General features: G+C 49.4%; 1 protein-coding gene and 1 long non-coding RNA gene across 2 annotated transcripts in view; both read right to left on the bottom strand.

Moving 5' to 3' along the window:
- The window catches only part of LOC136856447 (uncharacterized), a 279,926-nt gene that overhangs the window by 45,307 nt on the left and 206,949 nt on the right, over positions 1 to 27,670 (bottom strand). The window lies entirely within an intron of this gene.
- On the bottom strand, positions 8,307 to 25,772 carry LOC136856237 (zinc finger protein 84-like). The gene is made up of 2 exons (XM_067133929.1): positions 25,536 to 25,772; positions 8,307 to 11,041 (listed from the first exon to the last, which is right to left on the bottom strand). Exons 1-2 carry the CDS (start codon positions 25,708 to 25,710, stop codon positions 9,993 to 9,995), a joined length of 1,224 nt encoding a protein of 407 aa, XP_066990030.1. The 5' UTR covers positions 25,711 to 25,772; the 3' UTR covers positions 8,307 to 9,992.

The raw sequence follows: 27,670 nt of genomic DNA, 5'->3' as shown, positions 1-27,670 counted from the left end.
CAAATACTGAGATTTAATGAGATCAAATGAAAGATTTTTATATATACTGTATACTAAAAATGAGGTTTAATTTACTCAGAATACAGTACTTTATTTATTTACAAAGCAAGTCCTGTCTCAACACTTCTGACTGATTAGCTTAAAACAGACTACAGTAATACATTACTTTAGTTATTTACAAGGCAAGTCCTGTCTCAACACTTCTGACTGATTAGCTTAAAACAGAACACAGTAATACAGTATCTATTTATTTACAAAGCAAGTCCTGTCTCAATACTTCTGACTGATTAGCTTAAAACAGAACACAGTAATACAGTACTTTAGTCATTTACAAAGCAAGTCCTGTCTCAACACTTCTGACTGATTAGACAAAGCAAGTCCTGTCTCAACACTTCTGACTGATTAGCTTAAAACAGAATACAGTAATACAGTACTTTAGTTATTTACATAGCAAGTCCTGGCTCAACACTTCTGACTGATTAACTTAAAGCAGAATACAGTACAGGTTGACCATCACTAATCCGGCGTCATTGGGACCTGGAGGGTGCTGGATTAGCCATTTTGCAGGATTAGCCATTTATTAGGATACACGAAACCCATCAGCTAAGCACCTCATCTTAGAAATAAAATATCCCATAAATCAGTACAAGTTGGTTAATAAAGAAAAGACAATTATCAAATACAGGTAGTGCTCGAATTACGATATTCCGAGTTTACGTTGGGGTTAGCAATTAATACCGATACGAAAATATTTAGGAAATATTTTTAGATTTCGCGCAGGCGCAGGCAGCGAGAGAGACCAACTTCTTTTCCTCCATCTCTTTATTCCATCAGCTAGTTAAAAAAGTAAAAGAGAATGATAAAAGTATTGTCAGTAACGTTATACTCTTGCGTAAATCCGTACAGCCATAAACAACCGAACGGGAAACGATTGTTTTGCTACTAATCGTATCGGATAACAACAGTTTTGCTTGGATTTCAACTATCGTATGGTCAAACAATTACTGTCGTTATGTTACAAATGACGTTAAGTACTGTACAATAGGACTGATATATTTTTTACACTATACCTTATTCGCTTTGGAGAAAAGATCGGCAAGGAAATATACTGCTTCAGTAACTTTGAGCTGCAAGTTGTAGCTGAAGCTGAGAAAACAATGTTCAAGCTGCTAATGACTATAAATTATCGTGCATCGGCAACATGGATGAAACTCGACCGTAAATAAAATTGGAGAGAATGTATTTTAAAACTACTGGGCATGAAAGAATACAAATTACTGCTGTTTTCACGCCGATAAAAGATAAATACGTAAAGCTCGTATTATGATGAAATCAAGAGAAAATAGCCAACGGCATCTTGATTTTTTTTACACAAAACAAACATGCCCCCAAAATGGCCAGCCGCGATTCCTGCGAACGTCATATATTAACGAAAAAACAGCTATATTAATTTCACAACGAGACGTATTTAAGTTATATTTCGACTTAAAAACACTTCATATAACGAAAAATATCCTTGTCCCAAATAAATAAAGTATCTATATTCATTTATACTTACTAGAAGCAAGAAAAGCGCACTGAACTGAGTTAAATGCGGCGAAATAAACACTACGTTATCGATTCCAAAACAAAACATTGATCGCAATTTATAATACAAAAGCAATATGAGAAGAAACGCAATTGGATACAATGCAGTAGTAAAGCATAACTTTTTAAAAGATCCATGAAAAAGATGCACATTCGTTATGTTGATGTTTGTATAATGCTGTTAATATGTGAATAGAGTTCAGTATAATGTAGGCTAGGCTACCGTATATATAGCCTATACAATATACCATAGCGTAGGCCAAAAGACAATAATAAATGTAAAAAATGGAACAGCAAAAGCACGCTTGTGTTTACAAACTCCTCCAGTTTGTCGATGCAGCACACAGCGCCACCAAATCGAAGTGGCCGGCAAGCAAGTTAGCGCAGCGACCCGGGAAATTTTAAAATTAGTGCGGAAACATTAGAAATAACTCTAGCCGAATTTTGTGCCGGATTACTGATTGTTCCGGACTACTGATTGCCGGATTAGTGATGGTCAACCTGTAATACAGTACTTTAGTTATTTACAAAGCAAGTCCTGGCTCAACACTTCTGACTGATTAACTTAAAACAGAATACAGTAATACAGTACTTTAGTTATTTACAAAGTAAGTCCTGGCTCAACACTTCTGACTGATTAACTTAAAACAGAATACAGTAATACAGTACTTTAGTTATTTACAAGGCAAGTCCTGTCTCAACACTTTTGACTGATTAGACAAAGCAAGTCCTGTCTCAACACTTCTGACTGATTAGCTTAAAACAGAACACAGTAATACAGTACTTTAGTTATTTACAAAGTTAGTCCTGGCTCAACACTTCTGACTGGTTTGCTTAATACAGAATACACTAACAGTCAGTCCACTGCATCTAGTGAGGTAATACAAAGCATTAGGATTTACTAATGCTTTATCACATCCTTTGTAGAATATTAAAACAGGGAACATATAAAAAGTATTAAAATAAAAGTGCACTTAATCTTCATTGATGTTTAATGAAAAAATGAATCTTTTTATTTCCACTACGCATGACATTTCATGGAATATTCAAGCTTACAACTACATATACAAAAGCATAATGCTGAATAACATAAGGAAGAAATATTCATAATTCTTAATTTGGAAATCATACAAAAAGTACATGGGAACAAGAAAAGTGAAGTAGGCACCAGAAAATTTGTTAACCTTAGTGCTGAACAGTCTTCAATGAGTACAATTGAAAAAATAAAAAAAAAATAAAATTAATTTATTTTACCTTTGTACAAGGTTACATAACCATTTCACATTAAATTCTTCCTTAACTTCCAGTGGTGTCATTTCAGATTTTCCTGTGGGGGGGGGGGTGGCAAAGGTTTAGAACTTAAGGCATGGGAGGGGTGGCGAGTAAAGCTGGGGGTATGGGGGTGCTGTAAGCAACGCCCCCCCCCTGACATTTTTGGCAATTTGTGCAGGTTTTTGAGCATTTTGAAGCCACAGAAAAGCTTGCCACATCCACTCACTTAATATATATACTGTATATATATTATTATTATTATAACTATTTCAAAGCTAGGGGGCAAACCAAGTCTTGGGGGGGGCCATCAGTGTCTTGAGGGGGGCCAAGTGTCCACCCAAGGGCTCACCCCCAAAATGACACACCCCTGTTGACTTCTAAGAGAGGATCTGCAAATAAAGAGCCATCATCTCCGTTTTCAGTAAGATCCTCCTTCTCTTCTTTGATTAACAGCAATTATATTGATCTTTAAGCTTACACTTTCATAGGATGTTCTATGTACAGTACTCAATCCCAGTGAGATTCGTATAACACAGAATCAGAATAATTTTTATAATCCCTTAGGTTGCTGTTGTTTTTTAATAGATTTTGCAGATATGTTCACATCCAGTGCAACTTACTTTGGGGTGCAAAAAATTAACAAATCTGTTAGTGCAACTGAACATAATCTCTGATGAATGACTTTGCTTGTGGATTTTGACACTGGAAAAATATCATTTTTAAAAGTAACTTGTATTTTTCCCAACTATACAAACCTAAGGTCCTTTACATTAGGAATTACTTTCAGCATAGGCTGGAAACGGCCGTTGAACTTTCAAACAAGGTGGTTAGGAAGTTAACTACCGTCCGGGAGGCAGGAGTACCGCCTGCCCGCATGTAAACATTCCAATTTGCCTTTCGGCCCAGCTATCAGATTGAGGGGTGGCATGAGGTGGGCATGAAATGTAAAGGACCTCGGGTTTGTATAGTTAGGAAAAATACAATTTACTTTTAAAAATTGTTATTTGTTCCGACACGATATACAAACCCTTGAGCCTTTACATTAGAAAGACTCACTGGTTGGAGGGAGGAATCTGAGTGAGTCTCCTGAACTGACTGGAGTTCAACACACTTTGTCTTCCCTTCCTGGTCGACAGAGCGAGAAAGGGAAAACTGCCTCTGACAAAATGATCAGGTTATAAGAAACGTGGGATCAATTGTCAGACTTCTGGGTCCCTTTGCATGAAAGAGAAATCGTCAGTTCATGCAAAGTAGGCTAGGAAGAACTTGGAGTCGGATGACATTGAGGCAATCACAAGCATTGGGTTTGTCTTACAGTCATAGTCTCCTTCCCGTCCCCCTTGCAAGGGGAAGGAGTGGGGTGGCTTCTATTAACCTGAATGGAAAATAGAATGGGAGCTCCCGTTGGGTGCTTACCTGCATCGACCACCAGATCCAGCATGTAACGGCACGTCCGCTCCCTGCCCGTGGGAAGAGAGCCAGGATGGGGAGAAAGAAGAGGCCAGTCACTCCACATTCATTCCCCCAATCACAACCGTACATCTTAGGTGAGATGGAACCTGTCTTGTTAGAGGAGCTGGGTAAGCTACACAACTTGTTGAGCAGCCACCACAGCACCCAAGGTAAAAAGTGTCCAAGAACTTGTGAGAAACATCCCGGAGGTAGAAAAAGGTCAAGGTGGTCTGTTGGTACCACACACCTGCCTTCAGCACCTGCACAACCGACATGTTCTTCCCGAATGCGAGGGACGGACCAAAGCTGCGGACTTTGTTCTCGGACACAGTGTACCGGTGTCGTCTTCTCCTGCAGCAGAATACGCTCTCCTTATTGTCTCACGAAGCCAGAAAGAGATGGTGGATAACCTCCAACCGTCAAGACACAGGGACTGCACTGCCTGGTGGTACCACTCTACGTGGGGTTGACACAGCAGGTTGGGCCAGGGGGGATCTCTCTCGGCGCCTCGGAGAGGAGAGCTAGCGGGTCGGGATACTAAACGGCCTGCGGCCATTTGGGTGCCACCAGAATCATTCTGAGATTCGGGGTAATCATCACTTGGTTGATCACTCCGCAAATCAGACAGAACAGAGGAAAGGCATAAATGTCAAGGTTGTCCAACGGGTGCTTGAACGCATCCTCTGCAGCGGCCCATGGGTCCAGCATGACCGACCAGAAGACCTGGAGTTTTCTGTTGTGCCAGGTGTCGAACAGGTCGAATAGTCTTTCCGTCACTTCCGAGTGAAGGGACCATTTGGTTCCTATCACCTGATTCTGGAGGCTGAGCTTGTCTGCCATGACATTCCTCTTGCCTGGAATGTACCTGGCTGACAGCTCTACCGAGGGAGCCACGGCCCACTCGTGCACCTGCATCGTCAATTGGTGGAGCGGGAGGGATACTAGACCCACCTACTTCTTGAAGTATGCCACTACTGTGGTATTGTCGCTTATCAGTACCACAGAGTGTCCCATCACTCGATCCCAGAACTGTTACAGAGCCAGGAAGGCTGCCTTCAGTTCCAGGATGTTGATGTGAAGGTGCTTGTCATCTCGGTGCCACACTCCTGAAGTCAGCAACTCCTCCCGGTGTGCGCCCCATCCCTCAGTCGATGCATCTGAGAACAGAAGCATAACCGCAGAGGGAGTATGCAAGGATACTCATATCAAGAAGTTCCTGTCGTCCATCCACCAGCGAAGGTCCTCTCTCACCTCCTCGGAGAGAGGAATGAGAAAGGACTGGGGGTCTCAGGACTGGGACCAATACTCCTTTAGCCTCCTTGTAGAGACCGCAGGTGAAGAAGCCCATGAGGTACCCCCTTCCTTAGCGACGACAGGTGACCAATGACGACTTGCCATTGCCAGGCTGACTGCTCCTGTTGTGACAGGAACAGCTGTGCTGCCTGCCTGAATCTGCTGATACGAGAGTCCGAGGGAGAGGTTTTCGCTGCTACCGTGCCTATCAACATGCCCAGGTACTTTATCCTCTGCTTGGGGGTCAGACCTGACTTCTCGAGGTTCACCAAGATCCAAAGATCGCTGCAAAACTCGGGGAGTTGATCCCTGTCCTGTAACAACTGCGAGCGGGAGCTTGCCAGGACCAGCCAGTCATCGAGATACCTCAATAGACGTACCCCATGCGAGTGGGCCCAAGCTGACACAAGAGAGAAGACTCTCGTGAACACCTGGAGAGCAGTTGAGAGTGCGAAGCAGAGTGCCCAGAATAGGAAGACCGTATCCCCGAGGATAAAGCAGAGGTACTTGCCAGAGGACAGATGAATGGGCATCTGGAAATACGCATCCTTCAAGTCCATCGTAAGAATGAAGTCGTTCTCCCTGATGGAAGCAAGCACGGATCGCGCTGTTTCCATCATGAACCGAGTCTGGCAAACGAATCGGTTCAGAGGAGAAAGGTCTATGACTGGTCTCCATCCCCCTGTGGCTTTCTCTACAAGAAAGACAAGGCTGTAAGAGCCTGCAGACTGGTCTGACACGACTTCCACACCAACCTTACTCAGCATGGCTTGCACTTCTTGCTGTAATGCAGAGTCCTTCAGAGTTCCTTCGACGTATGTGCGAAGATGGACCAGAGAGTAGGTGAAGGTTAAAAGCTAAGTATACCTTAATTTTACCTGACCACTGAGCTGATTAACAGCTCTCCTAGGGCTGGCCCAAAGGGTTAGACTTATTTTATGTGGCTAAGATCCCACTGGTTACTTAGCAACAGGACCTACAGCTTATTGTCGAATCCGAACCACATTATAGTGAGAAATGAATTTCTATCACTAGAAATAAATTCCTCTAATTCTTCATCAGCCGGCCGGAGACTCGAACTCGGGCCTAGCGAGTGCTAGCCCACACCTCTACCGACTCACCCAATGAGGAACTGAGTAGGTGAGGGGAGGCCGAGACTCGAAGGGTAGTAGATATCCCTCCTGAAAGACATCCACTATCCAGGTCTCGGCTCCGTGTCGCTGCCATGTTGCCCAATGGCTCGACAGGCACCCCCACACCTTCGGCAGCTTGCCCCCTTTTCCGAATTGGAAAGCAGGCTGAAAGGGGCGGGAAGATCTACCCTTTCTAGAGGTAGAAGGCTGGTGTTTCCACAGGACCTCTTCAAAGACAGGGACTTCTTAGGGGCCGAGGAAGTGCCAGCCTGACCCGAGGGCCTGGCCGCAATGGAACGCGAAGACCCGCAGGTCTTGGCCACTGCCTGGTGGACAAGCCAGTCACTGTCATCGGCCCGGTACTTGTCCACTGCAGCGTCCACCAACTCTCTGGGGAAGAGAGGGGTGAAACCCACCAATGGTCCATTCCGCAAGGTCAATGCCGTCTCGTCCCCCACAGAACTGGAGAAGCGAGAGAGAACGGCATCCTTTCGCTTCAGGACCTGGTTAGCCCACAGGTTTGCCGTCTGGTGGGCGAGGTAGGAGTTTCCCGAAGGCGGAGTCCTCCCCGGGTATGATAGTGCCCAAGGAAGCAGCCACCTAGGATACTGTGAAAGACCAGAGATCCAGCCAGGAGACTGCCTGGAAGGCCGCCATGGTGGTGGCTTCCAGGGTTGCGGCTTCTTCCTGAGAGGGGGAGATACTCTCTGAAGTAAGTTGCTGCAATGTAAGACCCGGATCTAGACAAATCAGGTCCGGGTCAACCTGTTTAGGTGGCAATGCCCTCTCCCATGGAGCGTAGCAGCGCTTATGGCGAGGCAGAGGAGGGGGAAGAAGCTTGTCCAAACGGTTCGATCTGAGCAAATTGTCTTTCCCAGACACAAGACCATTCACTTAATCGAGGACCCCCTCGGCAAGCATGGACCACGGCAGCCCCACCAAAGCCTTGGGTTCCTTCTTGGGTCCCCAGTAGGATTCGAGGTGCGACGGACAGTCCACAGATGAGGCCGTGGTCCCTTCCCCGAGGTCGTTGTGCTGATGAATCAGTGCAATAACCTCAGGAAAAGTCCTCTGTATCTCGGGGGTGTCCGCATCCTGGGGGAAAGGACCCTTGAGTCCTTCCAGGGTGCGGTCCTCCCGATCTACTCTCTCTGCAGGAGGGTGAACCTTAGCAGACCCCCGTGATCCTTCCTGCACCATGCGGGCGTAAGACCTGGCTGAACCGAAGACCGAGCCAGGCACGTACACACCCGAGGTAGAACTCTGGGGAGATGACACGCCAGAGTTCTTCCTGTCTGACTCGCGCCCCCTGGAAGGAGCCCAGGAGGTAGAGGGGACAGGTGAGGAGGATCCGGCACTCCCACAGGCCTTGCTGGCAGAACAAACAGGGGCAGCGGGCTGGGAGCAATCACCAACCAACAGTGGTGATGGCAGCCCAGGTCAAGGAGAGCACTTTTGCCTGGGTGAAGCAGTCTCCCGAGGATCGGGAAGATCCAGCAAGAGATCCCACTGCCTTCCCTGTGGAAGGAGGCAGTCCCTTAAAGGTCTCGGTGTGAGACCTCTTGGGGGGCAGGCTTCTTCTTCTATGGCTGGGTAGCCTCAGAAGGAGAGGAGGAAGAAGAGGCAGTAGATGAAGGCGAATACGATGACGACAAAGACGACGACACCTTTCGCGATCTCTTCTTTGACTTCTTCGCCATCTTCCTCAGGATCGAGGTCAGGTCCCCAAGCCATGCAGGAGCAGCCGAAGACACAGGAGCAAACAGGGGGGCCACAGCAGCAGGCGCAACCCGGACAGCGAAGACGGTGCTCGGGCCAGCAATTGCCAAGGCAGATGCATTTGCGTGGCAGCCAGGAATTTTCAGGCGAGGAGCCAGGGTTGAAAGCACGGGTGGCACGTGAGCAGCTAGGCCAGGGTGAACTAGGGTTGAAGGCACAGGTGGCGCGTTAGAAAGCCAGGCCAGGCCAAGAGACTGGGAAGCGAGAAGCTGGGACCATTATCATAAACGAGCCAGGATCAGCAACTGGAGCAGGCATTGTTACGTATGGTACAGACGACATCACCATAAAAGAAGGACCAGGAATGAGATAGCGGGGCCAGGAACCCAGGGGGCAGTGGTACAGGATGGTGAGTGGCAGGGGCAGCCACGACCTGGGTGTCTAGATGTGATACCACCATCACAGGTAGCTTCCCAAATGCTGACATGGTGACAGTCGTGGTGGTGGAAGCAGTAGCAGAGTGGGTTGTCACTGGAGTGCCAGACAAGTGGGACACCAGGCCCTCCAGTGACGGGATGCCAGGTAGACCCAGGCGTAGCAAGGCAGAAGATAAGTCCGATACCTGCTCCATAGAAGGGGCATCCACGCCCAAACCTGAGGACACAGTCGGGTTAAAATGGGTAGCCTCCACACGCTCTGGGGGAAAAATTTCACCCCCAAGAGCGAGGGGAAGCCCCAGAGAGGATGCCCTGAGCAACCGCTCGCCCATGCCCTTCCACACCCGATGAAACAAATGAAGAATGGGAGGGGAAGTCTTCACCCGAGAGAGAGGGAGGAAGCAGGGGAAGTTCGCAGGGTGGGAGAAATGATCCTGACGGATTAGCCACCACTGGAGTCGTCGGGGGTGTGTTACCCTTGGACGATTCCTTGGCGGGCTTCTGACGTTAGTGTCTCCTCCCTTCAAACCTCTTCCATTGCTCGGGAAACCAGGCATAACACTCACTACAAGGAGTGTCGTGCGAAAATACACGTCCCCTGCAAGTTGGGCAGAGGGCGTGTGGGTCCGTGTTGATGCTAGATTGAAAAGTATTACATCATTTGCTTCCTACCCCAGGACACACATGCAGGGGATAGGAGGGCTTAGAAGGTTTATCAACATTCATTATGATAGCAAAGCAAGGAAAAATCCCACAGGAAAATTTGAAGGGCAGTCAGGCAGAGAGCGAACAACAACATCCGCATTCTACAGCGGCCAAAAGCAAACTGGAATGTTTACATCCGGGCAGGTGGTACTCCTGCCTCCTGGACAGTAGTTGACTGCCTAACCACCTTGTTCGAAAGTTCAACGGCGTTTCCAGGGTACGCTGAAAGTAACTCCTAATGTAAAGGACCTCGGGTTTGTATATCGTATTGGAACAAACTTCTTTGACATACAGAGCAGGTATAAGGTTTCTCTCCAATATGAGTTCTCATGTGTGTTTTGAGATCACTTTGATAAGGAAATCTTCTTTGACATATAGAGCAATATAAGGTTTCTCACCTGCTTGAGTTATCATGTGTCTTTTGAGATGACTTTGACGAGAAAGTCTTCTTTATAGAGCCAGTATGTGGTTTCTCACTTGTATGAGTTTTCATGTGTCTTGTGAGTGGACTTCGAAGAGAAAAACTTCTTTGACATATAGAGCAAGTGAATGGTTTCTCTCCTGTATGAGTTCTCATGTGTGTCTTGAGATGACCATGTTGAGTAAAACTTTTTTGACATATAGAGCAAGCATAAGGTTTCTCTCCCGTATGAGTTCTCAAGTGTTTTTTGAGAGGACTTTGATGAGAAAATCTTCTTTGACATATAGAACAAGTGAATGGTTTCTCTCCAGTATGAGTTCTCATGTGTTTTGTGAGATCACTTGAGTAAGCAAAAGTTCTTTGACATATAGAGCAAGTAAATGGTTTCTCTCCTGTATGAGTTACCATGTGTTTTCGGAGATAACCTGATTCAGAAAATCTTCTTTCACATATAGAGCAAGTATATGGTTTCTCTCCTGTATGAGTTCTCAGGTGTGTTTTGAGATGACATTGACGAGAAAAACTTTTGTCACATACAGAGCAAGTATAAGGTTTCTCTCCTGTATGAGCTCTCATGTGTATTTTGAGTTGACTTTGATGAGAAAAACTTTTTTGACATATAGAGCAAGCATAAGGTATCTCTCCTGTATGAATTCTCATGTGGTCTTTGATTTGGTACTTGTGTAAAAATGTCCTGTGGCATTCAGCACAAGTTATTCGCTTCCTTGCTGTGTTGCTTCTCTTTGAAAATTCTTCTGTTCCAACCAAATCGCTATCTTCCTCTGCAATACATATCTTCTTTCCACTTTCATCATCACAGCTTGGAGAGCTGTCCTCGTACTTAATAGATTGGGATGAACAGTTCACATCAAATTCACCATGGTCAAAAATTCCTGGTTCTGCCTTGACTACTAAGAAGGGATCTGCAAATAAAGAGCCTTCATCTATGTTTTCAGGAAGATCCTCCTCCAAATTCTGCATCTCTTCTTTGATTAATGACATTTTCACAGGATGTTCCATTTACAATACTCAAACCCTACTTGGGATCTCTTGCAATTTTCCTCTGTTTGGAATACCCTGAAATAAAATAAAAAATATAAGAAAAACATGTTCTGAATATAACAATTTTTAAAAGTAAATTGTATTTTTCCTAACTGTACAAACCCGAGGTCCTTTACATTAGGGATTACTTTCAGGCATAGGCTGGAAACGGCCATTGAACTTCAAACAAGGTGGTTAGGCAGTTAACTACTGTCCGGGAGGCGGGAGTACCGCCTGCCCAGATGTAAACATTCCAATTTGCCTTTCGGCCCAGGTACAGATTGAAGGGTGGCATGAGGTGGGCATAAACTGTAAAGGACCTCGGGTTTGTATAGTTAGGAAAAATACAGCGTACCGGTGTCGTCTTCTCCTGCAGCAGAGTACGCTCTCCTTATCGTCTCACGAAGCCAGAAAGAGATGGTGTTCTTGGACACTTCTTTCTTAGTCGAGCCAGTGCTAACAAAGAGTCGTTGACACTCAGGCCGGAGGTGCCGAGTCCTCTTCAGATAGCGCCGCAGCACTCTAACAGGACACAGTAACATCTCGTCTGGTTCATTACCTACAAAGTCCTCTACAGAGGGGATCGTGAAGGACTCGTACCGTGCGTCAGGGACCGAATGGTTCTGAGTCTTCGCTACGAAATCCGGGATGAAATCGAGCGTAACTGATCCCCATCCCCTCCAGTGTTTAACATCAAAGGAAAGTCCGTGAAGCTCGTCAACTCTCTTCGCCGATGCCAGGGCAAGCAAGAAGACGGTCTTGAGGGTCAGATCCCTGTCTGACGACTCTCGTAAAGGCTCGTACGGTGCACGAGTCACGCTCCTTAACATGAGAATCACATCCCACGCAGGGGGCCTGAGATCCCTGGGTGTGCAAGACCGTTCGAAGCTCCTCATGAGTAGAGAAATCTCGAAGGAGGAGGAGATGTCTACTCCTTTCACCCGTAAGACTAGGCCGAGTGCGGCGTGGTAGCCTTTTACAGCTGAAACGGAGAGAAGCTTCTCCTGGCGAAGGAAGACAAGGAAGTCCGTGACCTGCTGAACAGTAGCTCTGACTGGAGAGATACCCCCTCGACGACACCAACCACAGAAGACGGACCACTTTCCCTGGTATAATGCTGCGGAGGATCTTCTGAGGTATCCTGCCATCTCTGTTGCTGCGTGGCGCGAAAAGCCTCTCGCTCGCAAGAGATGGTGGATAACCTCCAGCCGTGAAGACACAGGGAATGCACTGCCAGGTGGAACCGCTCTGTGTGAGGTTGACGCAGAAGGTTGGGCCAGGGGGGAATCTCTCTCGGCGCCTCGGAGAGGAGAGCTAGCAGGTCCGGGTACCAAACGGCCTGGGGCCATTTGGGTGCCACCAGAGTCATTCTGAGATTCGAGGTGATCATCACTCGGCGAATCAGACAGAATGGGGGAAAGGCGTAAGCGTCGAGATTATCCCAAGGGTGTTGGAAAGCGTCCTCCGCAGCGGCCCATGGGTCCAGCACGACAGAACAGAAGACCTGGAGTTTTCTGTTGTGCCGGGTGGCGAACAGATCAATGGCTGGACGCCCCCACAGGATGAACAGCCTTTCCGCTACTTCCTGATGGAGGGACCATTCGGTCCCTACCACCTGGCTCTGGCGGCTGAGCTTGTCTGCCACGACATTCCTCTTGCCTGGAATGTACCTGGCTGACAGCTCTAATGAGTGAGCCACTGCCCACTCGTGCACCTGCATCGTCAACTGATGAAGCTGGTGGGACACCAGTCCCCCCTGCTTGTTGAAGTATGCCACTACCGTGGTATTGTCGCTCATCAGTACCACGGAGTGTCCCATCACTCGATCCTGGAACTCTTGGAGGGCCAGGAAGGCCGCCTTGAGTTCTAGGATGTTGATGTGAAGGTGCTTGTTGTCTCGGTGCCACACTCCTGAAGTCAGCAACTCCTCCAGGTGTGCACCCCATCCCTCGGTTGATGCGTCCGAGAACAGAAGCATGTCCGGAGGGGGAGTATGCAAGGATACTCCTATTAAGAGGTTCCTGTCGTCTAACCACCAGTGAAGGTCCTTTCTCACCTCCTCGGAAAGAGGAATGAGGAAGGACTGGGGGTCTTGGGACTGGGACCAATACGCCTTTAGTCTCCACTGGAGAGACCGCAGGTGAAGACGCCTGTGAGGTACTAGTTTCTCCAAAGACGACAGGTGACCGATGACGACTTGCCATTGCCGAGCTGGTTGCTCCTGCCGTGACAGGAACAGCTGTGCTGCCTGTCTGAACTTCCTGATACGAGAGTCAGAGGGAAAGACTTTCGTTGCCACCGTATCTATCAGCATGCCCAGGTACTTTCTTCTCTGCTTGGGGGTGAGATCTGACTTCTCCAGATTTACCATGATCCCTAGATCTCAGCAAAACTTGAGGAGACGATCCCTGTCCTGTAGCAACTGCAAGCGAGAGCTCCCAGGACTAGCCAGTCGTCGAGATACCCCAGAAGACGTATCCCGTGCGAGTGGGCCCAAGCTGACACGAGAGAGAATACTCTCGTGAACACCTGGGGAGTGGTCGAGAGCCCAAAGCAAAGTGCCCTGAATTGGAAGACTGACTCCCGAGGACAAAGCGGAGGTACTTGCGAAGAGGACGGATGGATGGGTATCTGAAATACGCATCCTTCAAGTCCACCATAAGCATGAAGTCGTTCTCCCTGATGGAGGCCAGCACAGTTTTGCGCTGTTTCCATCGTGAACCGAGTCTGGCGAACGAAACTGTTTCAGGGAGAAAGATCTATGACTGGTCTCCATCCCCTGATGCTTTCTCTCACGAGGAAGACGCGGCTGTAAAAGCCTGGAAACTGGTCCGACACGAAAACACAGCACTCTTGCTCAGCATGGCTTGCACTTCTTGCTGTAGTGCGATGTCCTTCGACGAACCTGGAAGATATGTTTGGAGATGGACCGGAGAGTAGGTGAGGGGAGGCCGAGACTCGAAGGGTAGTAGATATCCCTCCCGAAGGACATCCACTATCCAGGTCTCGGCTCCGTGTTGCTGCCATGTTGCCCAATGGCTCAACAGGCACCCCCCACCTTGGCAGCTTTTGGGAACGCCGCCTAGCGTTTTCCCCTTCTTCTTACCCTTGCCCCCTTTACCGGACTTGGAAAGTGGGCTGAAAAGGGCGGAGGACACCCCCTTTTTGGGGAAGAAGAAGGCTGGGTGTTTCCTCGGGACCCCTTCGAAGACTGGGACTTCTTAGGGGCCGAGGAAGTGCCAGCCTGGCTGAAGACCTGGCTGCAGTGGAACCAGAAGACCCGGGAGGTCTTGGCCACTGCCTGGTGAACAAGCCGGTCGCTGTCATCGGCATAACACTTGTCCACCGCGGCATCCACCAACTCTCTAGGGACGAGAGAGGAGGAACCCAGCAATGGTCCATTCCGAAGGGCGATAGCTGACTCGGGACCTACAGATCTGGCAAAGCGAGAGAGAACGGCATCCCTCTGCTTTAGCACAAGGTTCGCCCACAGGTTTGTAATCTGGTGGGCGAGGTAGAAAATAGCCCTACCCCAGACTGGCACAGTCTCCCAAAGGCAGAGTCCTCCCCAGGTACGATAGCGCCTGAGGAAGCAGCTACCTTCGATACTGTGAAGGACCACAGATCGAGCCAGGAGACTGCCTGGAAGGCCGCCATGGCGGTGGCTTCCAGGGTTGCAGCTTCTTGCTGGGAGAGAGAAATGCTCTCTGCAGTCAATTGCTGCAACGAAGACCCGGATCCAAACAAGTCAGGTCCGGGTCAACCTGTTTAGTCAGCAACACCCTTCCACTGGAGCGTGAAACGCTTCTGACGAGGCAGAGGAGGAGGAAGAAGCTTGTCCGAGTGGCTCGAACGAAGTGAACTGTCTTGCCCAGACACAAGACTGTTCACCTGGTCAAGTACCCCCTCGGCAAGCGTGGACCACGGCAGCCACACCCAAGCCTTGGGTTCCTTCTTGGGTCCCCAGAAGGATTCGAGGCGCAACGGACGATCCACAGATGAGGCCGTGGTCCCTTCCCCAAGGTCATTGTGCTGGTGAATCAGCACGATAACCTCCGCAAAAGTCCTCTGTATTTCGGGGGTGTCCGCATCCTGGGGCAGAGGACCCTCGAGTCCCTCCAGAGTGCGGTCCTCCCGAACTACTCTCACTGCAGGAGGGAGAACCTCGGCAGACCCCCATGGATCTTCCTGAACTACGCGGGCGTAGGACCTGGTTGAGCCAAGAACCGAGCCAGGTGCATACCCCCACGCAGTCGAACTCTGAGGAGAACACGCCCCAGAGCTCCTCCTCTCCGACTCGCGCCCCTGGAAGAAACCGAAGGGGTGGCGGGAACAGGCAAGGAAGATCGGGTGCTCCCACTGGCTTTACTGGCAGAACCAGCAGAGGTAGTGGGCCGAGAGTGGTCACCAACCCGCGGTGATGACGAGCCCCAGGTCGAGGGGAGACTGTTTCAGCCCAGGTGAAACGATCTCCCAAGGAGAGCAGAGCGGCTTGCAAAGGAGCCGAGCCGCTGACGCACCTCCCCCGAGCCAGGCTGGCCGCGGGCGCGTGGCCGGGGACTGGGAGGAGGGCGCAAGGCTGGCTGCCCAGTCTTCTTCGAGGCAGGAGCCTCTTCGAAGCCTCTCGGAAGAAGACTGAGCAGGGACTTCTTCCCTACCTCTCCTTGTGTTCGGCCCAAGGGGGCTGAAGCACTATCCCAAGAACCTGACTTGGCACCTGAAGGAGTGCCAGCAGGAAGAGACGGAGCACCTGCATGCCCCGGCTCTTTCTCTCGTCTCACGCCCTGGTCTGTACGGCAAGAAGTTTCTCCGTAATCAGACTGGGGTACCCGGTCTCCTTGGGGACCTGGGTACTGGAGCAACTTCGCGAACTAGTGTCCGACACAGTGTCTCGCTGGCCTTAGATGCAGGAAGTTTCTTAGGCGCAGTCGGGGGAGTGCCGACCTTGGTCTGCACGCCCTTGGCTCCCAGTGCCCCTGGCCCAGAGGCCGGGGCAGAGGTTCCCTGATCCGAGGATCGGGAAGAGCTAACGAGAGATCCCACTGCCTTCCCTGTGGAAGGAGGCAAACCCTTAGAAGTCTCGGTGCGAGAGTTTCTTGGGAGAGACAGACTTCTTCTTCTTCGGCTGCGAAGCCTTGGAAGGAGAAGAGGAAGAAGCAGCAGACGAGACGAAGATGAAGATGAAAGATGATGAGATGAAGATGAAGATGAAGACGATGATGACACCTTCCTAGACCTCTTCTTCTTCTTCTTCTTCACCATCTGCTTCAGGAAAGCAGTCAAGTCCCCAAGCCAGGAAAGCAGGCCACAGACTCAGGAACAGCAGGAGGGGCTGCAGCAGAAGGCACATCCCGGGCAAGACGGGCGGAGCTCGACCAGCATGTTGCTGGGTGAGAGAGAGCCGACGTCAGCCAGAACAAAAGTGGGCGGGGCCAGGAATGCAGGCGCCACCCCTCCCGCGTGAAGATTCTGGTCGGGCCGTGCCAGGGTCGATGGAATGGGGATTGAGGCAGACGAAGGGCCGGACTGGAAAGTCAGACGAGGAACAGCATCCAAGACAGTCCAGGGTCAGCAACAGGGGCAGCGACAGTCACATAAGGATATGATGACGTCACCATGTAGGAGGGGCCAGTGGGCGTGAATGGAGCCAGGAAGCCAGGTGGCAATGGAACAGCGTGCTGGCCGCAGGATGACGCCGACACCTGGGAGGTGTCCAGATGCGATGCAACTGAAACAGGCATCTGGGCAAACCTCGAAAAGGTGACGGTGGTCGTGGTGGCTGTCGTTGCTGAGTGGGTCGTGACTGGAGGGGGGCAGGGGAGCCAATCCTTCCAGTGACGAGCCAGGTAGACCCAGGTGTAGCCAGGATGAGCTTGGGAATCTGTGTCTGGCTATCCAGTCCAGAACCTGAAGCAAAAGTTGGGTTAGTCAATGGAAGCCTCTACTCGCTCCGGAGGAAAACTCCCCTCCGAATGGGAAGAGACTTCAGAGAGGATGTCTGGTCCAACTCTCCCCGTGCCCTTCCACAAACGAATGAAACGTAAGAGGAAGGGGAGGGGAGTCCTCACCCGAGGGAGAGGGAGCAAGAAGGGGAAGTTTGCTGGGAGGAAGAAACAAGCCCGACACATTCGCTACCAATGGAGTCGTCGGGGGCGTATTTCCCTCGGACGACTCCTTGGTAGGCTTATGACAGTAACGTCTCCTCCCTTTGAACTTGCCCCATTGCTCGGAGGGCCACAAACAACACTCACTACAGGGATCGTCGCGTGAACACACACGCCCCCTGCAAGATGTGCAGAGTGGGCGTGTGGGTCCACGTCGACTCTAGATCTAAATGAATTACATTTTTACCCCCACCCCAGGGACACACACGCTGGGGATAGGAGGGTTTAGCTCATTTCTCCATGATAATGAAAAACAAAGAATTTCCCACCAAAAGAGAAGATTTAAATAGCTGTCAGGCAGAGAGAGCGAAAAACAACGTCCGAGCGCTACGACAACCGAAAGCAAATTGAATGTTTACATAAGAATGTACTCCGCCTCCCGGACAGTAGTTAACTGCCTAACCACCTTGTTTGAAGTTCAACGGCCATTTCCAGCCTACGCCTGAAAGTAATCCCTAATGTAAAGGACCGAGGGTTTGTATATTGTGTCGGAACAAAGCACCATTCATGCTGGGATTCTTTGCAACTGGAAATTCCAAGTAATTTCATGTTTTACAGTGTGTGCTCATTTCAACTCTAAAATAATCATCCTCTGGGAAAACAAATATCACAATGCAATGATCATAAGGACACAATTTGTTTCAAAAGAAATAAAACAGCATCCTTGAATTCTTTTTGGAATCAATTTTATTTAGGCCAAAGTTGGTTGACATTCAACCAGCAGCTTCTGCCTTTACCACAAATATCACAATTTTTAAAAGTAAATTGTATTTTTCATAACCATACAAACACAAGGTCCTTTACATTAGGAATTACTTTCAGCGTAGGCTGGAAACGGACGTTGAACTTTCGAACACGGTGGTTAGGCAGTTAACTATTGTCCGGGAGGCAGGAGTACCGCCTACCATGATGTAAACATTCCAGTTTGCCTTTCGGCCCAGCTATCAGATTGAGGGGTGGCATGAGGTGGGCATGAAATGTAATGTAAAGGACCTCGAGTTTGTATACAGTAGTTAGGAAAAATAAAATTTACTTTTAAAAATTATGATTTGTTCCGACACGGTATACAAACCCTCGGTCCTTTACATTAGGAGACTCACTGATTGGAGGGAGGAATCTGATAAAGTCTCTCTGAACTGACTGGAGTTCACCACCTTGTCTTCCCCTCCTGGTCGTGAGAGTGAGGAAGGGAAAACTGCCTCTGACAAAATGATCAGGTTGTAAGAAATGCAGGATCAATTGTCAGACTTCTGGGTCTCTTTGTATGAAAGAGGAATTGTGAGTTCATACAAAGTAGGCTAGGAAGAACATGGAGTTGATGACATTAAGGTAATCACAAGCATTGGGTTTGTCTTATTGTCATGGTCTCCTTACCCTATAAACCTGAACGGAAATTAGAACAGGAGCTCCCATTGGGTGCTTACCTGCATCGACCGCCAGATCCAGCATGTAACGGCACGTCCGCTCCCTGCCCGTGGGAAGAGACCCAGGATGGGGAGAAAGAAAAGAGGCCAGTCACTCCACATTCATTCTCCCAATCACAACCGTACATCTTAGGCAAGATGCAACCTGTCTTGTTAGAGGAGCTGGGTAAGCTACACAACTTGTTGAGCAGCCACCACAGCACCCAAGGAAAAAGTGTCCTAGGACTTGTGAGCAACATCCTGCAGGTAGAACAAAGTGAAGGTGGTCTGTTGGGACCACACACCTACCTTCAGCACCTGCACAACCGACATGTTCTTCCAGAATGACAGGGGCGGACCAATGCTGCGTACTTCATGAGCTCTAAGTTGAGGAATACCGGTGTCGTCTTCTCCAGCAGCAGAATACGCTCTAATTATTGAATCACGAAGCCAGAAAGCGATCATGCTCTTGGACACTTCTTTCTTGGTCGAGCCAGTATAAAGAGTCATCGACACTCAGGCCAGAGACATCGGGTCCTCTTCAGATAGCGCCACAGCACTCTAGCAGGACACAGTAGCATCTCGTCTGGTTCATTACCTACAAAGTCCTCTAGGGAGGGGATCGTGAAGGACTCGAACCGTGCGTCAGGGACTGAAGGATTCTGAGTCTTCGCCAAGAAATCCTGGACGAAATCAAGCGTAACTGATCCCCATCCCTTCGAACGTTTAACATCAAAGGAAAGTCCGTGCAGTTCGCCAACTCTCTTTGCCGATGCCAGGGCTAGCAGGAAGACAGTCTTGAGGGTCAGATCCCTGTCTGACGACTCTCGTAAAGGCATGTACTGTACACGAGTCAGGCTCCTTAGAATGAGAGTCACATCCCACGCAGGGGGCCTCAGATCCCTGGGTGAGCAAGACCTTTCCAAGCTTCTCATCAGTAGGGAAATCTCAAAGGAGGAAGAGATGTCTACTCCTTTCAGCCGCAAGACTAGGCCAAGTGCGGCGCAGTAGCCTTTTACAGCTGAAACGGAGAGAAGCTTCTCTCGGAGAAGGAAGACGAGGAAGTCCGCGAACTGCTGAACAGTAGCTCCGACCAGAGAGATACCCCATGCACGACACCAAACACAGAAGACGGACTACTTTCTATGGTATACTGCTGCGGAGGATCGTCTGAGGTACCCGGCCATCTCCGTTGCTGCGCTATGCGAAAAGCCTCTCGCTCACAGGAGATGGTGGATAACCTCCAGCCGTCACAACACAGGGACTGCACTGCCTGATGGTACCGCTCTACATGGGGTTGACATAGCAGGTTGGGCCGGGGGGAGAATCTCTCTCTCGGCGCCTCGGAGAGGAGAACTAGCAGGTCAGGATACCAAACGGCCTGTGGCCATTTCGGTGCCACCAGAATCATTCTGAGATTTGGGGTGATCATCGCTTGGTTCATCACTCGGCGAATCAGACAGAACGGAGGAAAGGTGTACACGTCGAGGTTGTCCCCCCAGGTGCTGGAACGCTTCCTCCACAGTGGCCCATGGGTCCGGCACAACCGAGCAGAAGACCTGGAGTTTTCTGCTGTGCCAGGTGGCGAATAGATCAATGACTGGATGCTCCCATAGGTCGAATAGCCTTTCAGTCACTTCCGAGTTAAAGGACCACTCGGTTCCTATCACCTGATCCTGACAGCTGAGCTTGTCTGCCACAACATTCCTCTTGCCTGGAAAGTACCTGGCTGATAGCTCTACCGAGTGAGCCACTGCCCACTCGTGCACCTGCATCATCAACTGGTGGAGCAGGAAAGATACTAGACCCCCATGCTTCTTGACGAATGCCATTACCGTGGTATTGTCGCTCACCAGTACCACAGAGCGTCTCATCACTCGATCCTGGAACTCTTGGAGAGCAGGAAGGCTGCCTTCAGTTCCAGGATGTTGATGTGATGGTGCCTGTCGTCTCGGTGCCACACTCCCCAAGTCAGCAACTCCTCCAGGTGTGCGCCCCAAGCGTCTGAGAACAGCAGTATGTCCAGAGGGGGAGTATGCAGGGATACTCCTATCAAGAGGTTCCTGTCGTCCATCCAACAGCGAAGGTCCTCTCTCACCTCCTCGGAAAGAGGGATGAGAAAGGACTGGGGGTCTTGGGACTGGGACCAATACTCCTTCAGTCTCCATTGTAGAGACCGCAGGTGAAGAAGCCCATGAGGTACCAGCTTCCTTAGCGACGACAGGTGACCGATGACGACTTGCCATTGCCGGGCTGGCTGCTCTTGTCGTGACAGGAACAGCTGTGCTGCCTGCAAGAACCTGCTGATACCAGAGTCCGAGGGAAAGACTTTCGCTCCCAACGTGTCTATCAGCATGCCCAGGTACTTTATCCTCTGCTTGGGAGAGAGATCTGGCTTCTCGAGATTCACCATGATCCCAAAATCACGGCAAACATCTAGGAGTTGATCCCTATCCTGTAGCAACTGCGAGCGTGAGCTCGCCAGGATAAGCCAGTCGTCCAGATACCTCAATGCACGTATCCTGTGCGAGTGAGCCCAAGCTGACACGAGAGAGAAGACTCTCATGAACACCTCGGGAGCGGTTGAGAGCTCGAAGCAGAGCGCCCTGAGTTGGAAGACCGTCTCACCGAGGATAAAGCGGAGGTACCTGCGAGAGGACGGATCAATGGGTATTTGGAAATACGCATCCTTCAAGTCCCAGAGCATGAAGTGTTCTCCTGATAAGCATTACAGATTGCGCTGTTTCCATCGTGAACCGAGTCACCTTAACTAATCAGTTCAGGGGAGAGAGGTCTATGACTGGTCTCCATCCCCCTGTGGTTTTCTCTATGAGAAAGACAAGGCTGTAAAAAATTGGAGACTGGTCCGACATGACTTCCACATCACCCTTGCTCAGCATGGCTTGCACTTCTTGCTGTGGTGCAGAGTCCTTCAGAGTGCCTTCGATGTATGTGCAGAGATGGGCCGGAGAGTAGGTGAAGGGAGGCCGAGACTCGAAAGGTAGTAGATATCCCTTCCAAAGGACATCCACTATCCAGGTCTTGGCTCCGTGTCACTGCCATGTTGCCCAGTGGCTCGGCAGGCCCTCCCCCCCCACCTTCGGCAGCATTTGGGGAATGAAGCCTAGCGTTTCCCTTCTTCTTCTTCTTTCCCTTGCCCCTTTACCGGATTGGAAAGTGGGCTGAAAGGCCTTTTGGGAAGACCCACCCTTTCTAGAGGAAGAGCAAGGAAGGTGTGTTTCCACTGAGGGACCCCTTGAAGACTGGGACTTCTTAGGGGCTGAGGGCCAGCCTGGCCAAGAAGGCCTGGCTGTAGTGGAATGCAAAGACCCTCAAGTCTCGGCCACTGCATGGTGGACAAGCCGGTCACTGTCATTGGCCTGGCGCTTATCCACAGCAGCATCCACCAACTGTCTAGAGAAGAGAGAGGCGGAACCCAGCAACAGTCCATTAAGCAGGGTCATTGCCGACTCGGGCCCAACGGACCTGGAGAAGCAAGAGGTAACAGCATCCCTTAGCTTCAGGACCAGGTTAGCCCACAAGTTTGCTGTCTGGTGAGCGAGGCAGGAGATGGCCCTACCTCCAGACTGGCATAGTCTCCAGAAGGCGGAGTACTCCCCAGGTACGACAGCACCTGAGGAAGCAGCCACCTTGGATACTGTGAAAGACCACAGATCCAGCCAGGAGACTGCTTGGAAGGCCACCATGGTGGTGGCTTCCAGGGTTGCGGCTTCTTCCTGAGAGAGGGAGATGCTCTCTGCAGTAAGTTGCTGCAACATAAGACCCGGATCCAGATGAACCAGGTCTGGGTCAACCTGTTTAGGTGGCAATGCCCTCTCCCACGGAGCGTAGAAGCGCTTCTGGCGAGGCAGAGGAGGGGGAAGGGAGCGGTTCGATCGAAGGAACTGTCTTGCCCAGACACAAGACCGTTCATTCGAGGACTTTCCAAGCGTGGACCAAGCAGCCCCACTGAATTCCTTGGGTTCCTTCTTGGGTCCCCAGAAAGGAGCATGGATCCACAGAAGAGGCGTGGTCCCTTCCCGAGTCATTCATTGTGCTGATGAATCAGCTCAATAACCTCAGCAAACATCCTCTGTATCTCAGGGATGTCCACATCCTGTGGGAGAGGGCCCTCGAGTTTTTCCAAGATGCGGTCCTCCCGATCTATTCTCCCTGCAGGAGAGTGAACCTCGGCAGACCCCCGTGATCCTTCCTGCACCACGCGGGCTTAAGACCTGGCCAAACTGAAGACCAAGCAAGGCACATACACCCCTGAAATAGAACTCTAGGGAGACAACGCACCAGAGTTCTTCCTATCTGACTCGTGCCTCCTGGAAGGAGCCCAGGAGGTAGGGGGACAGTCGAGGAGGATTGGGCACTCCCACTGGCCTTGCTGGCAGAACCAACAAGGGAAGCGGGCTGGGAGCGATCACCAACCTGCGGTGGTGACGGCAGCCCAGGTCAAGGAGAGCGCTTTCGCCTGGGCGAAGCAGTCTCCCGAGGAGAGTGGAGCGGCTTGCTTGAGTCGAGCCGTGCGCTCGCCTCACCCGAGCCAGGCTGGCCACACAGACGTGGCTAGAGACTGGGAGGAGTAGAGCACGCGGCTGGCTGGCGCGAACTTGCGCTGTCCTCTAGACGTGCCCCATTCTTCTTCGAGGCCGAAACCTCTTGGGAAGACTGAGCAGGGCACTTCTTTGCTTCTCCAGGTGTCCGGACTCAAGGGACCAGTGCACCTTCCCGGGAACCTGGCTTGGCACTTGCAGAAGTACCAGCAGTAAGAGTCGGGGCACCTGCATGCCCAGAATCTTTCTCTTGCCCCACGCCCGAGTCTGTACAAATAGAGGTTTCTCCCATACCAGACTGGGGTACTCAGGTCTCCTTGGAAACCTGGGTACTCGGAGCGACTCGCGAGTGTCCGACATGGACCCGCTGGCCTTAGAAGCAGGTTTCTTCAGTGCAGCAGGGGAGTGCGGACCATGGTCTGCACACCCTTGGCTCCTGATGTGACTGACCCAGGGGCCAGGAGCAGCGGTTCCCTGATCCGTGGATCAGGAAGAGCCACCGAGAGATCCCACTGCCTTCCCTGTGGAAGGAGGCAGTCCCTTAGAGGTCTCGGTGTGAGACTTCTTGGGGGGGAGGCAGACTTCTTCTTCTTTGGCTGGGAAGCCTCGGAAGGAGAGAAGAGGAAGAAGATGATGAGGAAGATGATGACAAAGATGAAGACGAAAGCGACACCTTTTTTGGTGATCTCTTCTTTGACTTCTTCTTCGCCATCTTCCTCAGGATCGAGGTCAGGTCCCCAAACCATGCAGGAGCAGCTCAGGAACCACATTAAGGCAGCAGGAGCAGCTGGGGGGCCACAGCAGCAGGCGCAACCGGGGACGTGCTCGGGTTTGCCTGGCTGGGAGGCCGCGCAGCAGCCAGGAACAGATGGTGGGTGGGGCCAGGAATGCATGTTCAGGTGAGCAGCCAGGTTTGAAGGCATGGGCCAGGGTCGATGGCATGGCCAGGCCAGGGCAAGGCTGGACTGGGAAGGTCAAGCGAGGAGCTGGGACCTTTGTCATAGGCCAGCCAGGGTCAGCAACTGGAGCAGGAATTGTCACATAAGGCACATCGACGACATCACCATAAAAGAAGGACCAGGTATGAGATAGTGGGGCCAGGAACCCAGGGGGCAGCAGTACAGGATGGTGAGTGGCAGGGGCAGCCGCAACCTGGGTGTCTAGATGTGATGCCACCATCACAGGTGGCTTCAAATCCAGCTGACATGGTGACAGTTGTGGTGGTGTTATGGTTTGTAGCTGTGGGTTGTCACCGGAGCGCCAAACAAGTGGGACACCAGGCCCTCCAGTGACGGAATGCCAGGTAGACGCAGGTGTAGCCAGGCAGAAGATAAATCTGGTACCTGGTCCATAGAAGGGGCTTCCACCCCCAAACCCTGAGGATACAGTCAGGTTAAAATGGGAAGCCTCCACTTGCTACGGGGGAAAAATTTTGCTCCCAGAGTGAGGGGAAGCCCAAGAGGGGATGTCCTGAACAACCTCTCCCCCACGCCCTTCCACACCCGATGAAACGAATGAAGAAGGGGAGGGGAAGTCTTCACCCAAGAGAGAGGGAGCAAGCAGGGGAAGTTCGCAGGGTGGGAGAAATGATCTCGATGGATTAGCCACCACTGGAGTCATCGGCAGCGTTACTCTCGGACAATTCCTTGGCGGGCTTCCGACGGTAGCTTCTCCTCCCTTCAAACCTCTTCCACTGCTCGGGAGACCAGGCACAACACTCACTACAAGGAGCATCACACGAACACACACGTCTCCTGTAAGTGGGCAGAGGGCGTGTGGGTCCCTGTTGATGCTAGATCGAAGAGTATTACATCTTTTGCCTCCTACCCCAGGACACACATGCTGAGGATAGGAGGGCTTAGAAGGGTTATCAACATAATAAGAAAAAAAACAAAATTTTCCCACCAAAAGAAGAAAAAAGGGCAGTCAGGCAGAGAGGGAACAACAACATCCGCATTCAACGGCGGCCAAAAGCAAATTGGAATGTTTACATCCGGGCAGGTGGTACTCCTGCCTCCTGGACAGTAGTTAACTGCCTAACCACCTTGTTCGAAAGTTCAGCGGCGTTTCCAGCCTACGCTGAAAGTAATTCGTAATGTAAAGGACCTTGGGTTTGTATATCGTGTCAGAACAAACTTCTTTGACATACAGAGCAAGTATAAGGTTTCTCTCCTGTATGAGTTGTTGTGTGTTTTGAGATCTAACTTTGACAAGAAAGTTTTGTAACATACAGAGCACGTAAGAAAAGGTTTGGCAACAGGTATGAGTTCTCATGTGTGTTTTGAGATCACTTTGATAAGAAAATCTTCTTTGGCATATACAGTAAGTATAAAGTTTCTCATCTGCTTGAGTTTTCGTGTATCTTTTGAGATGACTTTGACGAGAAAGTCTTCTTTATAGAGCAAGTATATGGTTTCTCACCTGTATGAGTTTTCATGTGTCTTGTGAGTGGACTTCGATGAGAAAAACTTCTTTGACATATAGGACAAGTGAATGGTTTCTCTCCTGTATGAGTTCTCATGTGTGTCTTGAGATGACCATGTTGAGTAAAACTTTTTTGACATATAGAGCAAGCATAAGGTTTCTCTCTTTGTATGAGTTCTCAAGTGTTTTTGAGAGCACTTTGATGAGAAAATCTTTTTGACATATAGAACAAGTGAATGGTTTCTTCCAGTATGAGTTCTCATGTGTTTTGTGAGATACATGATTGAGCAAAAGTTCTTTGACATATAGAGCAAGTAAATTTCTCATCCTTTATGAGTTATCATGTGTTTTCTGAAGCACTTGATTCAGAAAATCTTCTTTCACATAAGCAAGTATATGGTTTCTCTCCTGTATGAGTTCTCATCATGTGTTTTGAGATGACTTAACTGAGAAAAACTTCTTTGTCACATACAGAGCAAGTATCCAGGTTTCTCTCCCTGTATGAGCTCTCATGTGTCTTTTGAGTTGACTTTGAGAGAAAAAACTTTTTGACATAAAGAAAATTTCATAAGCAAATCTCTCCTGTATGAGTTCTCATGTGGTCTTTGATTTGGTACTTGTGTAAAATGTCCTTTTCAGCATTCAGCACAAGTTATTTGGCTTCCCTGCTGTGTTGCTTCTCTTTGAAAATTCTTCTGTTCCAACCAAATTGCTATCTTCCTCTGCAATACATATCTTTCTTTCCACTTACATCATCATCACAGCTTTATGAGCTGTCCTGTCTATAATAGATTGGGATGAACAGTTCACATCAAATTCACCATGGTCAAAAATTCCTGGTTCTGCCTTGACTACTAAGAAGGGATCTGCAAATAAAGAGCCTTCATCTATGTTTTCAGGTCAAGATCCTCCTCCAAATTCTGCATCTCTTCTTTGATTAATGACATTTTCAACAGGATGTTCCATTTACAATACTCAAACCCTACTTGGGATTCTCTTGCAATTTGGATCTGTTTTAAAAATACCCTGAAATAAAATAAAAATCTGAGAAAAAACATGTTCTGAAATAGCAACATTCATAACAAGCACCCAACTGGAAATTCAAAATAATTTAATTTTTTACAGTGTGTGCTCATTTCAACTCTAAAATAATCATCCTCTGGGAAAACAAATATCACAATGCAATGATCATAAGGACACAATTTGTTTCAAAAGAAATAAAACAGCATCCTTGAATTCTTTTTGGAATCAATTTTATTTAGGCCAAAGTTGGTTGACATTCAACCAGCAGCTTCTGCCTTTACCACAAATATCACAATTTTTAAAAGTAAATTGTATTTTTCCTAACCATACAAACACAAGGTCCTTTACATTAGGAATTACTTTCAGCGTAGGCTGGAAACGGCCGTTGAACTTTCGAACAAGGTGGTTGGGCAGTTAACTACTGTCTGGGAGGCGGGAGTACCACCTACCTGGATGTAAACATTCCAATTTGCCTTTCGGCCCAGCTATCAGATTGAGGGGTGGCATGAGGTGGGCATGAAATGTAATGTAAAGGACCTCGAGTTTGTATACAGTAGTTAGGAAAAATAAAATTTACTTTTAAAAATTGTGATATGTTCCGACACAGTATACAAACCCTCGGTCCTTTACATTAGGAAGACTCACTGGTTGGAGGGAGGAATCTGAGAGAGTCTCTATGAACTGACTGGAGTTCACCACATCCTGTCTTCCCTTCCTGGTCGATAGAGTGAAGAATGGAAAACTGCCTCTGACAAAATGATCAGGTTGTGAGAAATGCGGGATCAATTGTCAGACTTCTGGGTCCCTTTGTATGAAAGAGGAATTTTGTCAGTTCATACAAAGTAGGCTAGGAAGAACATGGAGTTGATGACATTAAGGCAAATACAAGCATTGGGTTTGTCTAGTCATGGTTCCTTCCTCCTTTGCAAGGTCTCCTTGATTCTATAAACCTGAACGGAAATTAGAACAGGAGCTCCCATTGGGTGCTTATCTGCATCGACTCGCCAGATCCAGTTTGTAACGGCATGTCCGCG

This window comes from Macrobrachium rosenbergii, chromosome 35 (assembly GCF_040412425.1).
Source record: "Macrobrachium rosenbergii isolate ZJJX-2024 chromosome 35, ASM4041242v1, whole genome shotgun sequence".
Classification (NCBI taxonomy): Eukaryota; Metazoa; Arthropoda; class Malacostraca; order Decapoda; family Palaemonidae; genus Macrobrachium; species Macrobrachium rosenbergii.
The sequence above is the reverse complement of the archived record's forward strand: the minus strand, read 5'-3'. Positions and strand labels throughout refer to the sequence as shown.